Raw genomic sequence first — 18,110 nt, 5'->3', positions numbered from 1 at the left:
AACCTTTGAAAGATTTTAGAAAAGTCTGCAGCATGAACTATCACAGGCCACAGATATGGAAAAGACTGGAGGATACTTGGGAGAGCCCTCAACTTGGGTGTGGTGGGGTCTCAGGGAATCACCAGGGCAGGGCGAATGGTGTTATGTTATCTAAGTTGATGGAGACTCAAATATGGTGACTGCCTGCGTCTGTCTGCTGAGTGTGGGGAGGGCTCAACAAAGGAAATGGCTTCTGTCAGCACTTCTGTCTGGGAGAAACCTGCCCCTCGTGCCCTCACCCTGCAGTCAGACAATTCAGTTACTCCCCATATGTCCCTGGAACCTTTCAGGCTGATGCGCCAGAGCTGGAGCTCAGAGCGTGTGAGTCCATCAGCAAGTAAGTTCGTGCACAGGCCCTTTAAGAGGAGCATGTGGGACTACAGCCACCCTCCATCTCACCCAGCCACAATCTCCACTGGTTTTCAGAGCATAAGTTGTGGGGACTTCTCTCCAGTGGAACTGGAAGCCTGGACTCAGGAGCCTGGTGTGGGTCTTGGACCCCTCATTCCTCATAGGGGACCTCCACAGAAGAATTATCCCTCCCAATTTTTAACTACAAATGTGGGTTTGGGGACCAGCCTGTTCTACATCTCTGCCTCTCCTACCTGTCTCAATGTGACCCCTTTTGTGTATCCTTAGTTGAGGACTTCAGTTCAGCTAGACTTCAGGTGATTCTCAGCGATGGCTGTTTTGTAGTTTAGTTGTAATTTTGATGTGATCATGAGAGGAAGCGAGCACAGCATTTACCTACTCCATCATCTTGACTGGCACTCTATGCTGTGCTTTCTTGTAACACATAAGTAATATTATTCATGTAAATTATCTTCTCACCAATTTCAGCCCTAAATGTTGTTTGGCCATTTGCAAAATTAAAATCTCTCTTTTTATCGTGATAAATTTAGTACTTTGTAATTACAAAGTGCTTTAAAAACCTATTATTTTTCAATAACAATGAGGCAATTATAATCCCTTCTAAAACAGGGAAGCTGAGGCTCAGAGCTGTTAAGGGACTTGTGCTAAGTCACTTGCCTTATAAAGGGGAGTTCTAGGATAAGAGGCTTCTAATATCCCGGTCCGGTCTGCTTTCTGCTGTGTCTTGGTGCCTTTACACTCCATGGGACCAAGGGTTTCTTTTTATTTAGAAGAACGTGTTCCCCAAAATGAGCTCCAATCATATTTGAAGCAAGTTTCACTTGGATTTGTAAATTTTGAGATGAATTCAGGCAAACCATTGCCTCTCCAGGCTTTGCTTTCTTCTATTGCAGAATGAGGTGGTTTTTAATTGCCTTCCTCAGAGGCATGAGGGTCCGCCAAACTACTCAGGGAGGGGGCTGCCATGGTCAGGAGGTAGAGATCGAGTGGGTGAGATCCTCATGCCCTCTTCTACTAAAGCAGCTTTGCTTTGAGCTATGCGGTATATACTGTGTAGTTTAAAGGGAAAAAAATTGAAGGGTGTCATATGGGAGAGAGATTGAAGTTCTGTTGCTTTAAAAAAATAAAAAGACCTAAACCATGAGAACCTCAGGTGATGGTGCTTATCGTAACTAATTTGGGCTCACAAAGGCTTCATCTGTGTGACAGGCAGAATTGAGAAAACTGACACCTAGAGAAGTTAAGCAATCTGACCAAGATTATGTAGCTCAGAGGAGGACAAATTAGGATTTGAACTCAGATCACAAGGTCTTTATCCATGCCATTCCTTCTACCAGGAATTCTGCCCACCACCACCCCCTCACCTTCTTTGACCTCGCTAATTCCTACCCTCTGGATCTCAACTCACTGACACCTGCACAGGGAACCTTGTGTGACTGACCTACCCATCTAAGTTAATTGCCCTTTCATGTAGCCTCATGGCTCCTTGTACCTCTTCCTTGAACCTTTTAGCGTACCTGCGTTACGTTTCTTGGTAATTCTTTTATTAATGCCAGTCTCTTATGTTAGACTGTGAGCTTCATGAAGTCAGGCCTTTTTGCTTTGCTTTGCTTTGTTTGGTTTTGTTTTGCTTTGCTTTCTTTGCTCTGCTTTGCTTTGCTTTGCTTTGCTTTGTTTTGTTTTGTTTTGTTTTGTTTTGTTTTGTTTTGTTTTGTTTTGTTTTGTTTTGCTCCACCATTATGTTTTCAGTACCTAACAGAATACATGGCATGTAGTGGATGTTCACTTCATTTGTTGAATGAATGAATGATGGACAGACAGATGGCTATCTAACCTCAGAGGCAGTGATGTTAAACATTACATACATGTGCTGCCTCACAAGGCCTTCCCATTCTGACCACCAGTGGTCTTGGGAGTCCCCAGCCAGGGTCATCATACTATTTTGCTCCTGATAGTGAGTTGAGGAATTTGAAGGGCTGTCTGGGGGAGAAGAACTGGGGTGAACCCACGACCAAAGAGGAGAGACACAGGAAGCACTGGTCAACTCAATGTAAAGAGGAGCTCCCTCTCAGCCTGCACCGTGGAAGCCTGGAATGGCCCCAAAAGTAATCCAACATAAGGCTGTGTAGAAAGAACTCAAGCATGGACCAGAAAATCTTTAGGGTTCCTAATCTTGGATTCTGTGATGACATAAAACATATTGCTTGTATGATGAGTACTTAAGATATCACTGCTGTATTGCAGCCTAGAATATTATGGACAGCGGAAGCTCATCCTACCAACCAATTTCCTATTTTGTCACTCAGTCTCTCACTATTTGTCAAGAGATGCTGCTATTAATTAGACCCAGAGAGTCCCTCCTGAAAAACATTTCCAGGGGGCGGTCGGATGGCTCAGTTGGTCAGAGTGCGAGCTCTCGACAACAAGGTTGCCGGTTCAATTCCAGCATAGGATGGTGGGCTGCACCCCCTGCAACTAAAGATTGAAAACAGCAACTGGATGTGGAGCTGAGCTGCGCCCTCCATAACTAGATTGAAGGACGACTTGGAGCTGATGGGCCCTGGAGAAACACACTGCTCCCAATATTCCCCAATAAAATTTAAAAAATAAAAATAAAATAATAATAAAAAATAAAAACATTTCCAAAATAATGATGCCATTGGAAATGTATATAAATTTCTTTTTTCTAATATGTAATTCCTATATAATTAATTGGATACCATTTCATCCGTTACTCACTAAAGAAATAAAAGCTACACAACATAACGCAGTCATGGATAATTCTAGTCATGAACAATGGGGTTGAGGATGGACAGAGCATACTCCTTGGTTGAGTGGCTATTAGTACCAGATACCATAATATTTCAGGGAGGAATGAGATTTTAAGTTAACTGAGGTATCCTCTAGATGCAGTGAAACTATCCAGAGCAAGGTCCTACCAACCTTTCATAGGATTCTGTAGGGCCCTGATCCTCAATTCTGTTACTTTGGCTGATTGCTTAATGATGGATTTTCAGTTGAAGCTCCTTGGCCAGGTATATAAGGCCCTCCTCTGTGAACCCAACCTGCCCACCATTTCTGTATTCTATCCTCTATACACCCAGACCAGCCACTCTGAACTACTCACCTCTCCTTCAACCTGTCCATGGGGGCTCACGATTCTATCTGTGCCTTTGCAGAAATGGCTTTTTCCCCTTTAACACATAGCTATGGGCCAAATGTATATCTCATACTTCTAGCCCCAGGTCTGTTGGCATCAGTCTGTGAGACTGTTATGGTCTCTCCTGGGCAGGTCAGTCACTTTCTGTGTCTGCTATGACCAAAGCCAGCTTTGGGCTGTAATTGTACACAACCCTCTCTGGCAGATCAGGCATCCTCTGGACAGGTCTTCATTGGACCACTTGTATCTGGAAGATACACTCAGCAACTCTTTGTTGAAATGGAAGAGGAAAGAAAATACAATGAATACCGCCCCACCACCACCAATACCACTTGTGTCATTTTGCCAGCTAGAGTGCACTCCATGCCTTTTACCTGCCAAAATCCTACTCATACTTTAAGATCTAGATCGAATCTCATCTCCCTTACCAGTCTTCTCTGACTGATAAGTTATTTACAGTCTTTGTCATTTAATATTTAGCATTAATAGCTTTGTCCTATTAGCTATCTTTTGTCTTATCCTCCAAATAGGTGGTAATCTAGCCTACTCCTTCTTTGTATCATTTTGGGGTTCTTCCTCCCAGTCATACGGACCCTGTTGTGCACAGAACAGCCACTTCATGAATATTTATGTATTGATCAAGCAATCCGTATCCCTATTTTGCATCCCCCACAAAGTCTGCCTCAGCACAGAATAAATAATTGCTGATGAATTGATGGAGTTGGAAATGCAGCAGTTCACCTACCACAAATCTTCTGTTTGTAACCTGACTCATCCACCAAAGTGTCAACGTGCTGGGGAAGCTGCCGTGGAACAGCAGAGATAAAGTTAGCTCTGTTGACTTTGGCTCGGCACCCGAAGCCAGGGAGGAAAATCAAATCTCTTCCAAATTTCCTGCACAACCAAAAGGCATAGAGCTTTGAAAATCTGTGCAAAATGAGACATTATCTCATATTTGTTAGAAATGTAAGAGGATGGTTGGGAAGATAATGGAATAGTTGCAAAGAATGTTTCTAATGTGGTCAAACCCTGTTATAGCTTTCTGAGCAACGGGTCTTAAACCATTGTTTGTATGAAACGCAGGGCAGCTTAGTTGCTAAGTTAGTGAAATTGAGGAGATGAGCCATCTGGGGAGGATGGAAACCAATCACATTAGGCCCTTGTAGGCATCCTGCATCGTGCATGTCAGTGACCTGGTGGGGTTTTGTTGATGGTGGTAGTTGGTTTATTTTTAACATAAATGTGAGTTTCCAGCTTTCATTTCTAGTAATCATCAACTATGTTATTTGGGTCAATTCTCCTCAAATTTTTTTGTGATAAAAAAAATAAAATTTACCAAAATATTTTTCTTTAAAGATTTTATTGGGGAAGGGGAACAGTGTGTATTTCTAGGACTTTATTGGGAAACTGTGTTTTTCCCAGGACCCACCGGCTACAAGTCAAGTCGTTCTCCTTCAATTTAGTTGTGGAGGGCGCAGCTCAACTCTAAGTCCAGTTGCAGTTTTCAATCTTAGTTGCAGGGGGCACAGCCCACCATCCCATGCGGGAGTTGAACTGGCAACCTTGTTAAGAGCTCGCACTCTCACCAACTGAGCCATCCGGCCACCCCTTGGCAGCTCGGCGGCAGCTCAGCTCAAGTTGTTGTCTTCAATCTAGTCACAAAGGGTGCAGCTCACTGGCCCATGTGGGAATTGAACCGGCAACCCTGTTGTTTAGAACTCGCGCTCTAACCAACTGAGCCATCTGGCTGCCCCAAAATATTAACCATTTTTAAGTGTATGATTCAGTGGTATTAAGTACATTCACACTGTTGTGCAACCATTGCCACCATCCATCTATAGAACTTACTCATCTTCCCACTGAAACTCTGGACCCATTAAACAACTCCCAATCCCCCTCCCCTGCAACCACCATTCTACTTTCTGTGTCTATGAATTTGACTACTCTAGGAACCTCATATAAGTGGAATGATATAATATTTGACCTTTTGTATCTGGCCTATTTCACTTAATATAATGTCTTCAAGGTCCCTCCATGTTGTAGCATGTGTCGTATTAGTGATCTGTTTTTACGGATGAGGAAGTTAAAGGTCAGATAATTTGTCCAAGGTCATTCTCGTTTTTCTGTGTGGCCCAAAGGAGAGGCTCCATAATCTTTAGCAACATATAATAACATCCATTGTTAACTGTAAGCCTGAACTATGCTAAACACTTTACATATATATATTTTTTTTACTTCAGTCCTTTCACAAACACTGTGAGTTCATTTTCTGTATCTTAGAATGAGAACCTGGATCAGAGAATAAGAACTGGCCCAGTACCTGTAGCTGGGAAGTGGCAGCATGACACGAGGCCATACCCCGTTCTCTCCATGAGAGATTCTATTAGCAGACTTCCCCAGAACAGCTGTTCTCATGCAGGTGTGCATGTAGGGAAAAGGAACATCGGCCCCGCTCTCCAGGAGCGGGAGCATGAACTCCTTCCTCCCGGGCCGCATGGCGTGAGGCACTCGAAGTACCTGGAAATTTATGGGGATTGGTGGGAATAAAATTCAGGGTGTTTGAAACTTCCCTGAGGACTTGGCAAGTGTTTGATGTGAAAAAGCATTTCTTGCCTGCAAAATGTGTGTCTCTAAGGAGCTATTAAGCTGCCAGTGTTCGGATGACTGAGGAGCAGGACTGAAAGCAGGAATGTTTGAGCTGCACCCAGCAAGGTTCTCTTCCCCAGCACAGGCTCTCCCTCATCAAGGCCTGCACTGGAGTTGTGTCTCCCAAGGCAGTGACTGTCAGGGAGCCATCCGGTTTCTTTCTTGTGACTGACTCCAAGGCACAGAAATCCCTCTGGGAAGAAATCGCAGCTGCAGCAGCAACAGTGAGAGGCAGCTCGAGTGTTCACTAGCTGTGAAGTAGGAGGAGGCAGGCGCAGGGTGGCCATGGGCAGCGTCAGGCCTAGGGCAGGCCATTCTGAGAATGACAGGCAGACGTCTTAGTTCCAGAGTCTGTGTGCATGGGCGGGGTGGGGGTGGGCAAAGGTGGCTGATGGAGAGGGCCGAAGGTGTCCAGTGTTAGAACTAGACAGCCCCCCCACTGAGGCTTCCTAGTGGGCCTACCAGCTCTAGTTCACCCGCATTAAGCCCCCTCCCTTCCGCCTTGCTTTCATCACTAATGCCTCTTGTATCTGTACTGTAGCCTGTCTGAAAATCCCCCCATATCAGGGCCCTTTCTCCTTCATCCTGTGCAGACTCTGCAAATAATGGCTGACTGGCTGGCTCGTTTACCCTAGAATCTCTTCTGTCCCCTCAACTGAGTCTTGGGATGTTAGAGCCTAAAGGACGTGGGGGCCCAGTTGGTCCAGCTCTCTCATTGGTGAGGTTAAATGACCTGCCCAAAGTCACACAGACACTGCCAGGGCTTGGACTGGGACTGAGGCTCCTGCCTCCCAGGCCTGTTATTTCCTTACATTAAACCAATGAGGCCCTCTGTCATAGAAAAACCTCAGGGCCGTTCATTAGGAAAAGGCTATAGAGTCTTTGGAGCCTAGGTCTTAATTATCAGAATTTCATTCTCTCATTTTTTTAATACAAAGAAGGTAAAGGAGAAGAAATGATTTAGTTTCCAGGCCACTTGTTTAAATCCTGCCCAAGTCTGGGCAATAATTCATCACTCTCCCTGACTTCCATTCCTCATGTAACTTTCCCAGCCAAAGCTAACTGTGTTTATGCTTTTAAAAGGGGGACACGCGCCCTGCTCTTTGCCCCAGGCCAGGTGTCAAGCCCATGAAGGGAGGTTAAAAGAAACTCATAGGTATACAAGTACCCCCTCCCCGAAGTGGCATTCCTCTCCCAATAAGCCCCATGAGTAAAGGAGGAAGATGGAACAAACTTTAGGTATTGAAGACCCATTCTGGGCAGCCGGGCTCTATATCAGCATTCCGCTTACGTCCTTCACTCAATCAGTACACACCCTAGGAAGCAAGTGTCATTACCCTCACTTCACAAGGCGTTAAACTTCCCCAGATCAAACAGATGGTAAAGGGCAGAGTTGGGATTGGAACTCAGGTCTCCCTAGCTGTAAAGTCTGGGTTCCTCTCCATGCCACTGTGCCCCATTCTGTTCTGTATTTTCTGGGATGGCGTGAACAAAGTTTCCATCCCTCACCCATTTCCCATCATGCTATTCCTCTTGTCTGAGTGAAACCCTGCCTGGGAGAGCAGCGCAGGTCTCCCCCTACCCCAGTGGTCCCCTGTGAGGCTGCAGTCTGAGCTTCTGCGTCACACCAGCAGGAGACAAATCAAGAGTGAGTCGGGGCATCCCGTCTTCATTATTCTGGAAATGGACCCTACCCCGTGACAGCACTTTCTCTCCTGTTGAGTAATCCCTGCACGGATAGGTGACATCTGCAGTGATTGCTGGTCATTAACAGTCTATTCTGGGAGGAGTCCCCTGCACCATCCAAGGACGTAAAGTAACTGGACTTGTCACAGACGGAAAAGCACACCGTTGTGGCTGCTGCTGGGTTTGGGCTGCATCCCATGGAAGGTTTCATTTCGACTTGGAACCAGTGTGCTTGCCGGGGAAAGCAAGTGGTTGTGTAACAGGAGTATTCCAACCCTCGCTAGCACTCTGACCCGTGTTCCCATCCTTCCAATGACACTTGACAGTCCCGAGTTCTTTCAGAAAGCTTCTCACTGGCACACATGACTGGAGAGCCACATACTCTCATCCGTACTTTTGATACTTGTTAAGTTTATCACTTAGTTGGTCAGGAAAAGCAGACAGACCGGGGACAGGGTCCCTCTTAAACATCTGTAATGTTGACAATCTTTTACCAATCTAGACCTGACGATTCGCAGCACCTAAGTATCCTTTTCCTTCCGTCTAAGATTAGGGTTTTGGGAGGAGGAGGCATTAAAATACAGAGCCCTGGCCTGCTGGTGTGTCCACCCGCCAGCCCAGCTCTCCCTTCTGCCCAGTGGGGCTGCCGCTCTGCCCCGCTCCACCCTGGCCTCCCTTACTGCGTGAGCAGCTGGACAGGCACCGGGGGACAGAGTTACGTGGACCGTGGCCAACACACCGGCACAGGGAACAGGATCCAAGTAGAAGTAAGTTTCAGAAGAAGTCAGAGTTATGTTTCTAGGTCGAATCAGAGCTAGGTCGAATCTCTCAAAATGGGAGCTGATGTGAGGGAGGCCAGGTGTGAATGCAGAAGAGGTGGGGTGGGGGAGGCAGAGCAGTGCTCTGTGGCATCGCTCATACCCAGCCACTTACGACGGACGGGGGCCGTCTCATCCTGCTCTTCTCACTAGAGGTGAGCTGCTGATGGACAGGGGACTCTGAAACCCTTGGTGGGCTCTGCAGTGCCCAGCACTGTGCTGGACAAATGACACCAAGTAAATGCGTGCTCATGGGGAATACCAAGGGAAAACTCATCTGCGAAGGAGCAGTCTCGGGAGGCACTGAGGTTGGAGAGGGCGTGGCTGACTTCTCTGCGAGCGGCCGGCCGTGTGTGTGCGTGTGCGTGAGTGTGAGCGTGTGCATGAGCGTGAGGTTGCTGCAGGACCTTGGCAGCGCACCAGCCCGGGTGTGAGCGGGTGGCTTTGGCTTTCCTTCATGTGCTTGTCTCTGTCCAGCCCCGCCTGGAGCGTGCTGTTTGTTGAATGACTAAAAACTAGTGATACTTAAAGCTCAAACATTTTAAGATTCTCACACTAAAATCTCTTCAAACTTCAGGCTCTTGCCTGTGCCCGACTCATTTTAGCCAATGTCCCAATGTAATGAAATTCCAACACCAAAAAGCAAAACAAAGAAGTTTAGACTCTCTCTTCAAACTCATAATGAAATGTGACTTCTCACACTAAGTATGGCTGTTCGCATTTGCTTTGCCTATGAGCAGAAGCTGTGAAGGACGTACAAGAGAACTTTTATTTGCCTTTAAAATCCAGACTGTCAACGCAGACTGGTGTCTCCTTCAGGGAAGGTTTCTGGTCCTGAAGGTTGTGCCGGAGCTGCTCAGCCCCCTGGGGGAGGACAGGAGCTGTGGCTGCAGCCCGGCCCAGCCCCCATTCTCTCCCTGCACCCCTCTAATGTTCCCTCCAGCCACCTTTTAATGGCTGTGAACAGGAAAGACCTTTATTCACGCACCCCGGTTCCAAGTGCTTCCCACTCCGTGTCACAGTTATGCCTCGACCGAGCTGTGCTGTCTCCATTAGTGAAGGGGCGGAGCTAGAGAGGAACACGGACTCGGTTCATCCCTTTCTTGAACAGAACGATTCAAAGAAGTTACATCCTTCTCAATGGTCTGCACGCCTTGTCACTTCCGGGGGCGGGTGGGGTAGAAGGAGGGGGTTGGCGACGTGAAAGGGAAGCGGCGGGCGTGCAGCAGAGCAGTCCGGAGCGGTAGTTGATAGCTGGGCTCTGAAACCAAATTGCCTCGTTTTTCTTAATTGAGGTGAAATTCACGTAACTTAAAATGAACCGTTTTTAAAGTACAATTCAGTGGCATTTAGTACATTCACAATGTTGCGCAACCACTGCCTCTGTCTAGTTCCAAAACATTTCCGTCATCCCCAAAAGAAAACCCCGTACCCACTGAGCAGTTTCGCCCTGTTCTCCCTTCCCCCCACTGCTGGCAGCCACCAGTCTCCTCTCTGGCTCTCTGGATTTCCCTGTTCTGGAGATTTCATCTAAGTGGATACTGCCACAGTGCGAGATCTGCTGTGTCTGGCTTCTCTCACTTAGCATGCTTTTTGAGGTCCGTCTGCGCTGTAGCAGGTCCTTCATTCATTCCTTTTAATGACTGAAGAATGTTCCATTGTGTAGACCCGTTGTATGGATGTGCCATGTTTTGTTTATCCATTCATCCCAATGGACATTTCCACCTTTGGGATGTGGTGAATAACATTGCTATGAAAATTCTTGTACAAGTCTTTGTTTGAACGCCTGCTTTCAATTCTTTTGGGTATATAACTAGGAGTAGAATTTCTAGGTCATGTGGTAATTCTATGTTGTTTAACTTTTTAAGGAACCACTAAACTGTTTCCCACAGTGGCTGCATTATTTTACATTCCCACCAGATTGCTTTGTTTCGAATCCAGCCCTGCCACTTATTGGCTGTGCGAACTTAGACAGGTTATTTGTGCTCTCTGTGCCTCAGTTTCCTCACCTGTTTAACAGGGACAAAATGCTGTCTATCCACGTGGTAGTGAAGCTCAAATGAGTTAATGTATGTAAAGGGCTCTGGACAGATAGTGCCTGGTCTGTAATAAGCTACACAAATGTTTGCTGCTGCCGCTGTTACTGAAGGACAATGGGGGTCATGGCTTGAAAGATTGAGAAGCTTTTGGGCTAAAACAGGCTGCACTGGGTGGGTGATATATAAGAATCAAAAGAGCTCTAATCCAGACACTTGGGGTTGGGCGTTGAGGGCATCCCTCCCTTTGAGGAATCCATCTTGTTACCTACGCAGGGGTAAGCCATGATCCGTCAGCCCTGTGGCCCTGTGGTTTTCATAGGCAGACCACTGGTCACGAGCAAGGAGACCTGGCTCTTCCACTCACGACCAGTTGCTAGCTCCACTCCTTTCAGTTCTCCTACAAGCAAAAGGAGGAGAGGAGTATGTCCTATCATATGAAAGCTCCACAAGGAAGTTTCTAGAAGACAAAAGAAAGTATCTACTGTGTTTCCCCGAAAATGAGACATAGCCGGACAGTCAGCTCCAATGCATCTTTTGGAGCAAAAATTAATATAAGACCTGGTATTATATTATATTATATTATATTATATTATATTATATTATACATGGTCTTATATTTTATTATACTATACTAGTATGTTATATTATATTATATTATATTATATTATATTATATTATATTATATTATATTATATTATACTATATTATACTATACTATACTGTACTAATATATTATATATTATACTATATTAAACTATATTATGTTATACTATATTATACTATACTGTATTAGACTATATTATGCTATACTATATCATATTATACTATATTATACTATACTATACTAATATATTACATTACATTATATTATATTATACTATACTAAACTATATTATATTATATTATGCTATACTATATCATATCATATCATATCATATCATATTATATTATACCAGGTCTTATAGTAAAATAAGTCTGGGTCTTATATTAATTTTTGCTCCAAAAGATGCATTAGAGCTGATTGTCTGGCTAGGTCTTATTTTCGGGGAAACACGGTTCTCTATCTATCTCTCTCTCTCTCTCTCCAGTGTTGTTTGGAAAAGGCAAACCTGGTTGATTTTCAGTTGAATCTACTGAATTATTGCGAAATATTCTGCCAAATATTATTTCTCTCAATTTATGAAATTAATCCATATGTTTATGATTCATTTACACCTAACTCATCAAAATGTTTTGTAAAAGCTGTTTGAATCCCAAGAATCCTTACAGGGGCCTTCTTTGCAGCACATACCTAGAAACAAGGCGATACATTTTTTCCCATTCATCTTTGGTTGGAAATCTCAACTTGTAGCGTGGCCATATTATCAACTCTTCAGCTAAGAGTGAACTGGTGAAAAAGTGTAGCAGTTGCCCCAATGATGCCTCACACTCATATAGCACATTATAATCTGCCCTGTCACTTTCTGAACAGGTCTCTGCAACAGTTTGGGAAGGCTGAGGGGCGAGTGCTGTTGTCTCTGTCAGCAGAGAACACACTGAGACTCGGGACAGGCGTGTCGTAGCCCAGGAATGGAGGAGCCAGGACTAGAGCTCTGGGCTGCTGAGAACTCCCGCCGGCCTCTCTGTGGGTCCCAGGAAGGCTCCCAGGGACAGGATTAGGCGGAAATGCTCCTGCCCAGGCCGGTGGAGGCAGTCTACTGCAGTGTGCCAGCTTGGCGTGGCAGTGCCCTCCCCTGTGGGAAAGCAGCTTCACACTTTGCACGGTCACTGGGTTGCTGACAGCCTGGGCTCCCAGATCCTGTTTCCACACTCAGTCTAGTAAATGTTTGCGTCATCATCAAGCAGCCCACAGTTCTCCCTTTTCCTCACTCCGTAACTAATTTCTCCTTTTTAGAATCTTCCATCTTTCGGAACCTCAGGATTGTGCAGCATCCCTCCTTGATGAGGTCAGGATGAGAGGAAGGCCCTGTCTGTGCACCTGGGTGAGGGGAGGCGGGACCTCCCGGCTGCCAGCAGAGTCCCGTGTGCCTGGGCAGAGTTGGGCAGCACCTGTCCCGTGGACACTGTTTCTAAAGGACCCCAGCAGGGCAGGCCTAGCCGTTCCAGCAACACCGTCAGGCCTGCTGATTGGCTCACCTGGCAGGGAATCACCTTGAAGCTTCCCTGACGTACGCAGAGCATCTGCACCAGGGGCTGTGGTTTCAAGTGTCTCTGTCTGGACCAAGTTCTACGAAAGGCGTTAATACCTGGAGCTCAGAAGGCTGTGAGGACCCGCCTGGCCCATGCTGCCAACTCACTGCAGTGCTTGTAGCATCACTGCTCACCATATTTGAAAATCATAAAAAGAGGTCCCATTTACTGAGCTCATATAATGGGCCAGGTACTAAGCCAAGCATTTTGTGACCTTTGTCTTTTGTTTCTCCTTTGAGTAGTCCTCTGTGGTAGACACGACTCCTGAACGCATTTTAGAGATGAGAGAAGTGAGGCCCAATGAAATAACTAGGCAAAGTTGCACAGGAAGGAAATGGCAGAGCTGGGCATGCACCAGGCAGCCTGGCTCCAGGGCCTGCCCTGGCGTGCCTATCCTGAAAAGTGAGATGAGGCGCAGCTAGGTTGGAAGAGCCTGGGGCAGTTCCCAGAGTTATGCGTTGCTGCTCTGGTACCTCTGTTGCTGATGGGCCTTTGCCTGCATCACTGTTAGAAGAGGAGGAAGAGAAGACCATGGCTCCTCTCCAGACTCAGTACAAGTCTGTGCCAGGCTCTGCTCAGTCCTTAGAGCAGATTCCCACCCGAGTTTTCCAGCGACTGCATAGCATCCATTCAGCAGTTTTTATCCAGCACCTACTGTATGCAAGACATTGCTCTGGGCACCAGGGGAGCAGTGTGGAATAAGACGGGGCACTGGCCCCCAGGAGAGCCCTGTCGGGGAGGTGGCACAGTGACACATAGGGCAGCCTGAGGACACCAGCCTTCTGGGCGCTTGCTGAGGAGCTACAGAAGCACAGACCCGCCCAGGGCTTGGCAGGGAGTCTCTTCTTTTTAATACAACAGTTTTACTGAGGTATAATTCACATATCATACACCCATTTAGAGTGGTTTTTAGAATATCCGCAAGGTTGTGGAATCATCACCACAAACCACTTCCAGACATTTTCATTACCTCCAAAAGAAACGTAGTAGCCATCGGCAGTCTCTCTCCATTTCCCACCCGTCTCCCAGCCCATGGCCGTCACTAGTCTCTTTCTATCTGTGTGGATTGGCCTGTTCTGGGATTTCCTATAAATGGAGTCATGCAATGTGTCGTCTTTGTGTCTGGCTTCTCTCGCTCAACATGATGTTTCAAGGTCCATCGTGTTACAGCATCAGAAGTTCATTGCTTTGCATGGCTGATAGGATTCCATTGTACACATACACCGTGTCATGTTCATCCACTTCTCAGATGGGAGGCACTTGGATTGTTTTCCCTTTTTGACTGTCATGAAGAATGCTGCAGTGAGCACTCTTACACGTTTTTGTGTGGAGGTACGTTTTTCTCTCTCTGAAGTTTAGGAGTGGAATTGCTGGATCCTGTGATGACTCTGGTTAAATGCTTAAACGCCAAACTGTTTTCCAAAGTGGCTGCATCATTTGACATTCATTCTCACCAGCCATTCTTCTCACCAAGAATCCATGTATAAGGATTCTTATTTCTCCACATCTTCTCCAACACTGGATATTTTCCTTTTTTAAAAAATTATGCCACCTTAGTGGGTGTGAAAAAAATTATGCCACCTTAGTGGGTGTGAAGTAGCATCTCATCATGGCTGTAAACTGCATTTTCTCTGATGGGTGATAATACTAAGCGTCTTTCGTGTGCTTGTCCCTCCCCACACACACACACTTGTATATGCTCTCTGAAGAAATCTGTTCAAATCCTTTGCACATTTTTATTGGGTTATTTGTCTTTTTATTGCTGAGTTGTAAGAGTTCTTTATATGTGCTAGATATGTGTCCCTTATCAGATATATGATTTTCAAATACCTTCTCTGATTCTGTAGGTTGTCTTTTCACTTTCTTGAGGGTGAAGCACAAACATTTCTAATTTAAATGAAGTCCAAATTATCTTTTTTTTTCTTTTGTAACCTGTACTTTTGGTGTCATATCTAAGGAGGCTTTGCCTAATCCAGAGCCATAAAGATTTGCTCGTACGTTTTCTTTAACAATGTTATAGTTTTGGCTTTTACATTTAGATGTATGACGTATTTTCAGTTAGTTTTGTGTATGGTGTGAGTGCGGGGCCGGCTCCATCCTTTCGCACGTGCACACGTGGTCCCGGCACCATGTGTTGAGGAGACGGTCCCCATTGGATGGCACGAGTCAGCTCTTGGCTGCAACAGGATGTCTTGTCTCCTCAGCTCCCACTCACGAAGGGCCTCTCAGCTTCCCTCCCTGAGCCCAGTTCCTCTGTCTTGCTCCCATTTTGGTATCTGGAGGGCTCGGGTGTGTGTGGTGCCCTCATGTCAGAGCGGTGGAATGAGGAGAAAAGGTTGCTCTGCTCCACTGGCGGCCCTCAGGGTTTTCAGGATATTCACAAGGTTGTGGAACCATCACCAGGGACAGTTTGGGCTGCATAGCTGCCCCAGGAAAGTCCCCTGATACAGCCATTGGCCTGGCTGGACTGAAAAAGACAAAGGGAGGGGGGAAGGTTTATTTTCTCCCTTCCTCTAGAGCAGGCAGGTGCTATGTCAGGAGAGGGGTGGAGCAGGTACTGTGACGTCAGGACCCCCTAAGGAAAGGCTGCCCTCCCCGCGCAGGCGTGGTTATTGTAGGGCCTCAGTGGTACCTTCTTCCTTTGCCTTGATCCAAACAGGGCTCTGTCCCAGGCTGAAGCGAATAACCCTGTGAGGCCCAGTGTCGTAAGTCTTAGGGTTTGTTCCTTCCCAAAGGCCGGGACACGGAAGACACGAGGACAGAGAGAGCAGCCTGGGTGGAGCAGGGAGCGGAGGAGGCGCTGGGAGAGGAGGTCACGGAGGAGATGAGGCAGGTTCTTCACTGATCAGGTGTATTCTACTGAGCCATGGGGTCGGGCACTAAAACAGACGCTGGGAAAGAGGGAAGATGAGACAAACCCACTCACTGACAGCAAGTCCATGAAGTATCGGGAGCCCCCCAGAAGCGAAGGCTCTGGGCCCAGGTGGCAACGGTGGGGACCAGTGGGTCGCCTGTGGGGTGCGGGCGTGGCCTGGGGAGCAGTCCCAGCAGAAGGCCATTTGTTCAGGGTCGGGCAGGACTGAAGGCCCAGCACCGCGTCCTGTGCTGGAGAGAACGTGGCCTCTCCCTGGTCCGGCTGAGAACTGGCTGGTGTCATCCAGACGCATCTGCCCAGAGCCACTGGTTTGCTTCCCCTTCCTTATCTGTGCTGAGGAGGGCCATGGCCTGACTCTCCTGTGGCAGCGGGCTCGGAAGAAGAGACAGAAAAGCGCCCAGAGAGGGAAGTGTCAGACCCCCTGCCACAGCTGGCGAGAGGGCGGGCTCTGCCGGCTCCTGGCCCTGAGTTGTTTTTATTGAGGTCTTGCTTACTGGTTGTCCTAATAATTGTTAGTGCAGACAGAAGATATTACTGCTGTCATGTCCTCCTCTTCCAGAATCACCAGGCTGTTCCATGAAAGCCAAGTCAGCACCCACCCCCCCCCAGTAAAAGCAGAGGATTAAAATCATTGTTTACGTGGCACAGAGATGGCATATAAGGTCTATATGGCACAATTGTCTAAATGCTTCCCGCAGCCTAGGAAAAGCCCAGAAGCCCAGGGCCCACCTCCCACCGGCTGAGTCACAATCTCCAGGACTTGGCTCAGGAAGTCAGATTTTTAAGAAGCTTCCTTCCCAGGGGACTTGGCTGCATCTGTTCCAAAGGGAGCCAGCGGTCTCCATTATCCAAGCCAGCAATCCCCTAGCCACCACCTCCCTGGACGTCTATAGAAGATGCAGGCTGTTAGCGGGAGTCCCAGCTCTGCCAGGCGGTGCTGGCAGTCCTGGGGCTCATCCTGAGTCCTCCACCCAGGCTGGGGGTCCAGTCAGAGCCGCGGGGACTTCTCCCACAGGCACAGGCACAGGTGCCCCTCACTCACCTGCCATTCTCTTTCGTTCTCTAGGACACACAGGACCAGCCACTGCTACCGAATCACCTACCGCCACATGGAGCGGACGCTGTCCCAGAGGGAGGTGAGGCGCGTCCACGAGGCCGTGCAGCAGGCCGCAGTGCGGCTGCTGGCCGTGGAGGGCCGGTTTTGATGGCACCTATGCCACGGCCCTCTCAGCGCTTCTGGATTTGCTGGTGGGGAAAGACATTGTTTGTAGACTGGGCCATCGATCACCTTTTGATAAATGGATTAGTTTTAGGACTTTCAGAAAATAAAGGATCGTCCTTGAGAAACTGTTGACATCACAAATGTCTTTTGTTTGGGAAAGAGCAATCATATGAGAGTCCCCTCCTTTTCTTTTAGAACTGCTTTGCCCGATGTCGCTGTGTGGTTAATTGGTCTCTGAGTCCCACTGAAGTATAAACACCAGGCATTGACTCCTCCCCTGACAGGCTCTTTCACACTTGTAATAAGTGAAGCCACACAAAGGACATCGGAAACTCCAGATCCTGGCAGCTTTTTTGAATCAGTTTCTATTCCTTTCTTCCTTCTCTTCTTTTTCTGTTTTGCAAAGGGCAGGCTTCAAACAGGGCACTAATGAAATGCCAGGGCTCCCCTCATAAGGGACGGAGTCACATCTCTGAGCTGGGTGAGGTACTATTTGCTTTTCATCAAACCAGGGCTTGGAGTCCGGCCCCAGCCCCAGGCCTTGAGCTTAGCCACCTTCTGCCCCACTAGAGAAGAAAGGAAGGCGAGCGAGCTGCCCCAGGGGCTCGGAGGCACACAGAGGGGCCAGTCCTTGAACCTCTGGGAGTGTCGTTTCCACTTCCAGAGGCGACCTTTAAGGAAGAATGTGGGGCTTTGATGTCTCCCCTTGTAGCCCAAGCACTTTGTAGCCTGCCTGCTTCACTCCTGACCAGTTTTCATAATCAGATCCCTGGCGTGCTGCTGGAGGCTGATGGAGCACTCCAGTGCTGGGATAAATATTTGATGAGGGGTGGCCATTATCAGCCAGCAGCATGGGGGGTGAGCAGCTGCTTCCAAAGGGAAGGAATGGGTTTTCATGTCATTTTAGCCTCTTCTTCATTTGGGCATTTCCCTTGAAGTTTCAAGGGAATTAAAAACGCCGTACCCCACGTCCCATACCCAAGTCTGGATCTAAACCGCTGTCGGGCTTTGGGGTCCCCTGGGCACAATTCCTCAAGTGGGAAGATCTGAGTGGGAGCACATA

At 47.4% G+C, this 18,110-nt stretch overlaps 1 protein-coding gene across 6 annotated transcripts in view; it reads left to right on the top strand.

The window, feature by feature from the left end:
* Positions 1 to 18,110, top strand: part of FARS2 (phenylalanyl-tRNA synthetase 2, mitochondrial) — a 558,189-nt gene that overhangs the window by 492,991 nt on the left and 47,088 nt on the right. Inside the window, exon 7 of one of the 6 annotated variants that reach the window (XM_019710860.3) lies at positions 16,892 to 17,172. The exons of 4 other annotated variants lie outside the window; for them this stretch is intronic. In XM_019710860.3, the coding sequence (XP_019566419.2) occupies positions 16,892 to 17,030 (139 nt within the window). In that variant the 3' untranslated portion in view covers positions 17,031 to 17,172. Of the gene's footprint in view, positions 1 to 16,891; positions 17,173 to 18,110 lie in introns of those variants that run through there. One more of the 6 variants, XM_088791396.1, reaches the window with a different exon arrangement.

Source organism: Rhinolophus sinicus, chromosome 14, assembly GCF_057876585.1.
Source record: "Rhinolophus sinicus isolate RSI-liver-muscle chromosome 14, RSI-T2T, whole genome shotgun sequence".
NCBI classification, from domain to species: domain Eukaryota; kingdom Metazoa; phylum Chordata; class Mammalia; order Chiroptera; family Rhinolophidae; genus Rhinolophus; species Rhinolophus sinicus.
Note: the sequence above shows the minus strand (reverse complement) of the source record. Positions and strands in the feature narration are given on the sequence as shown.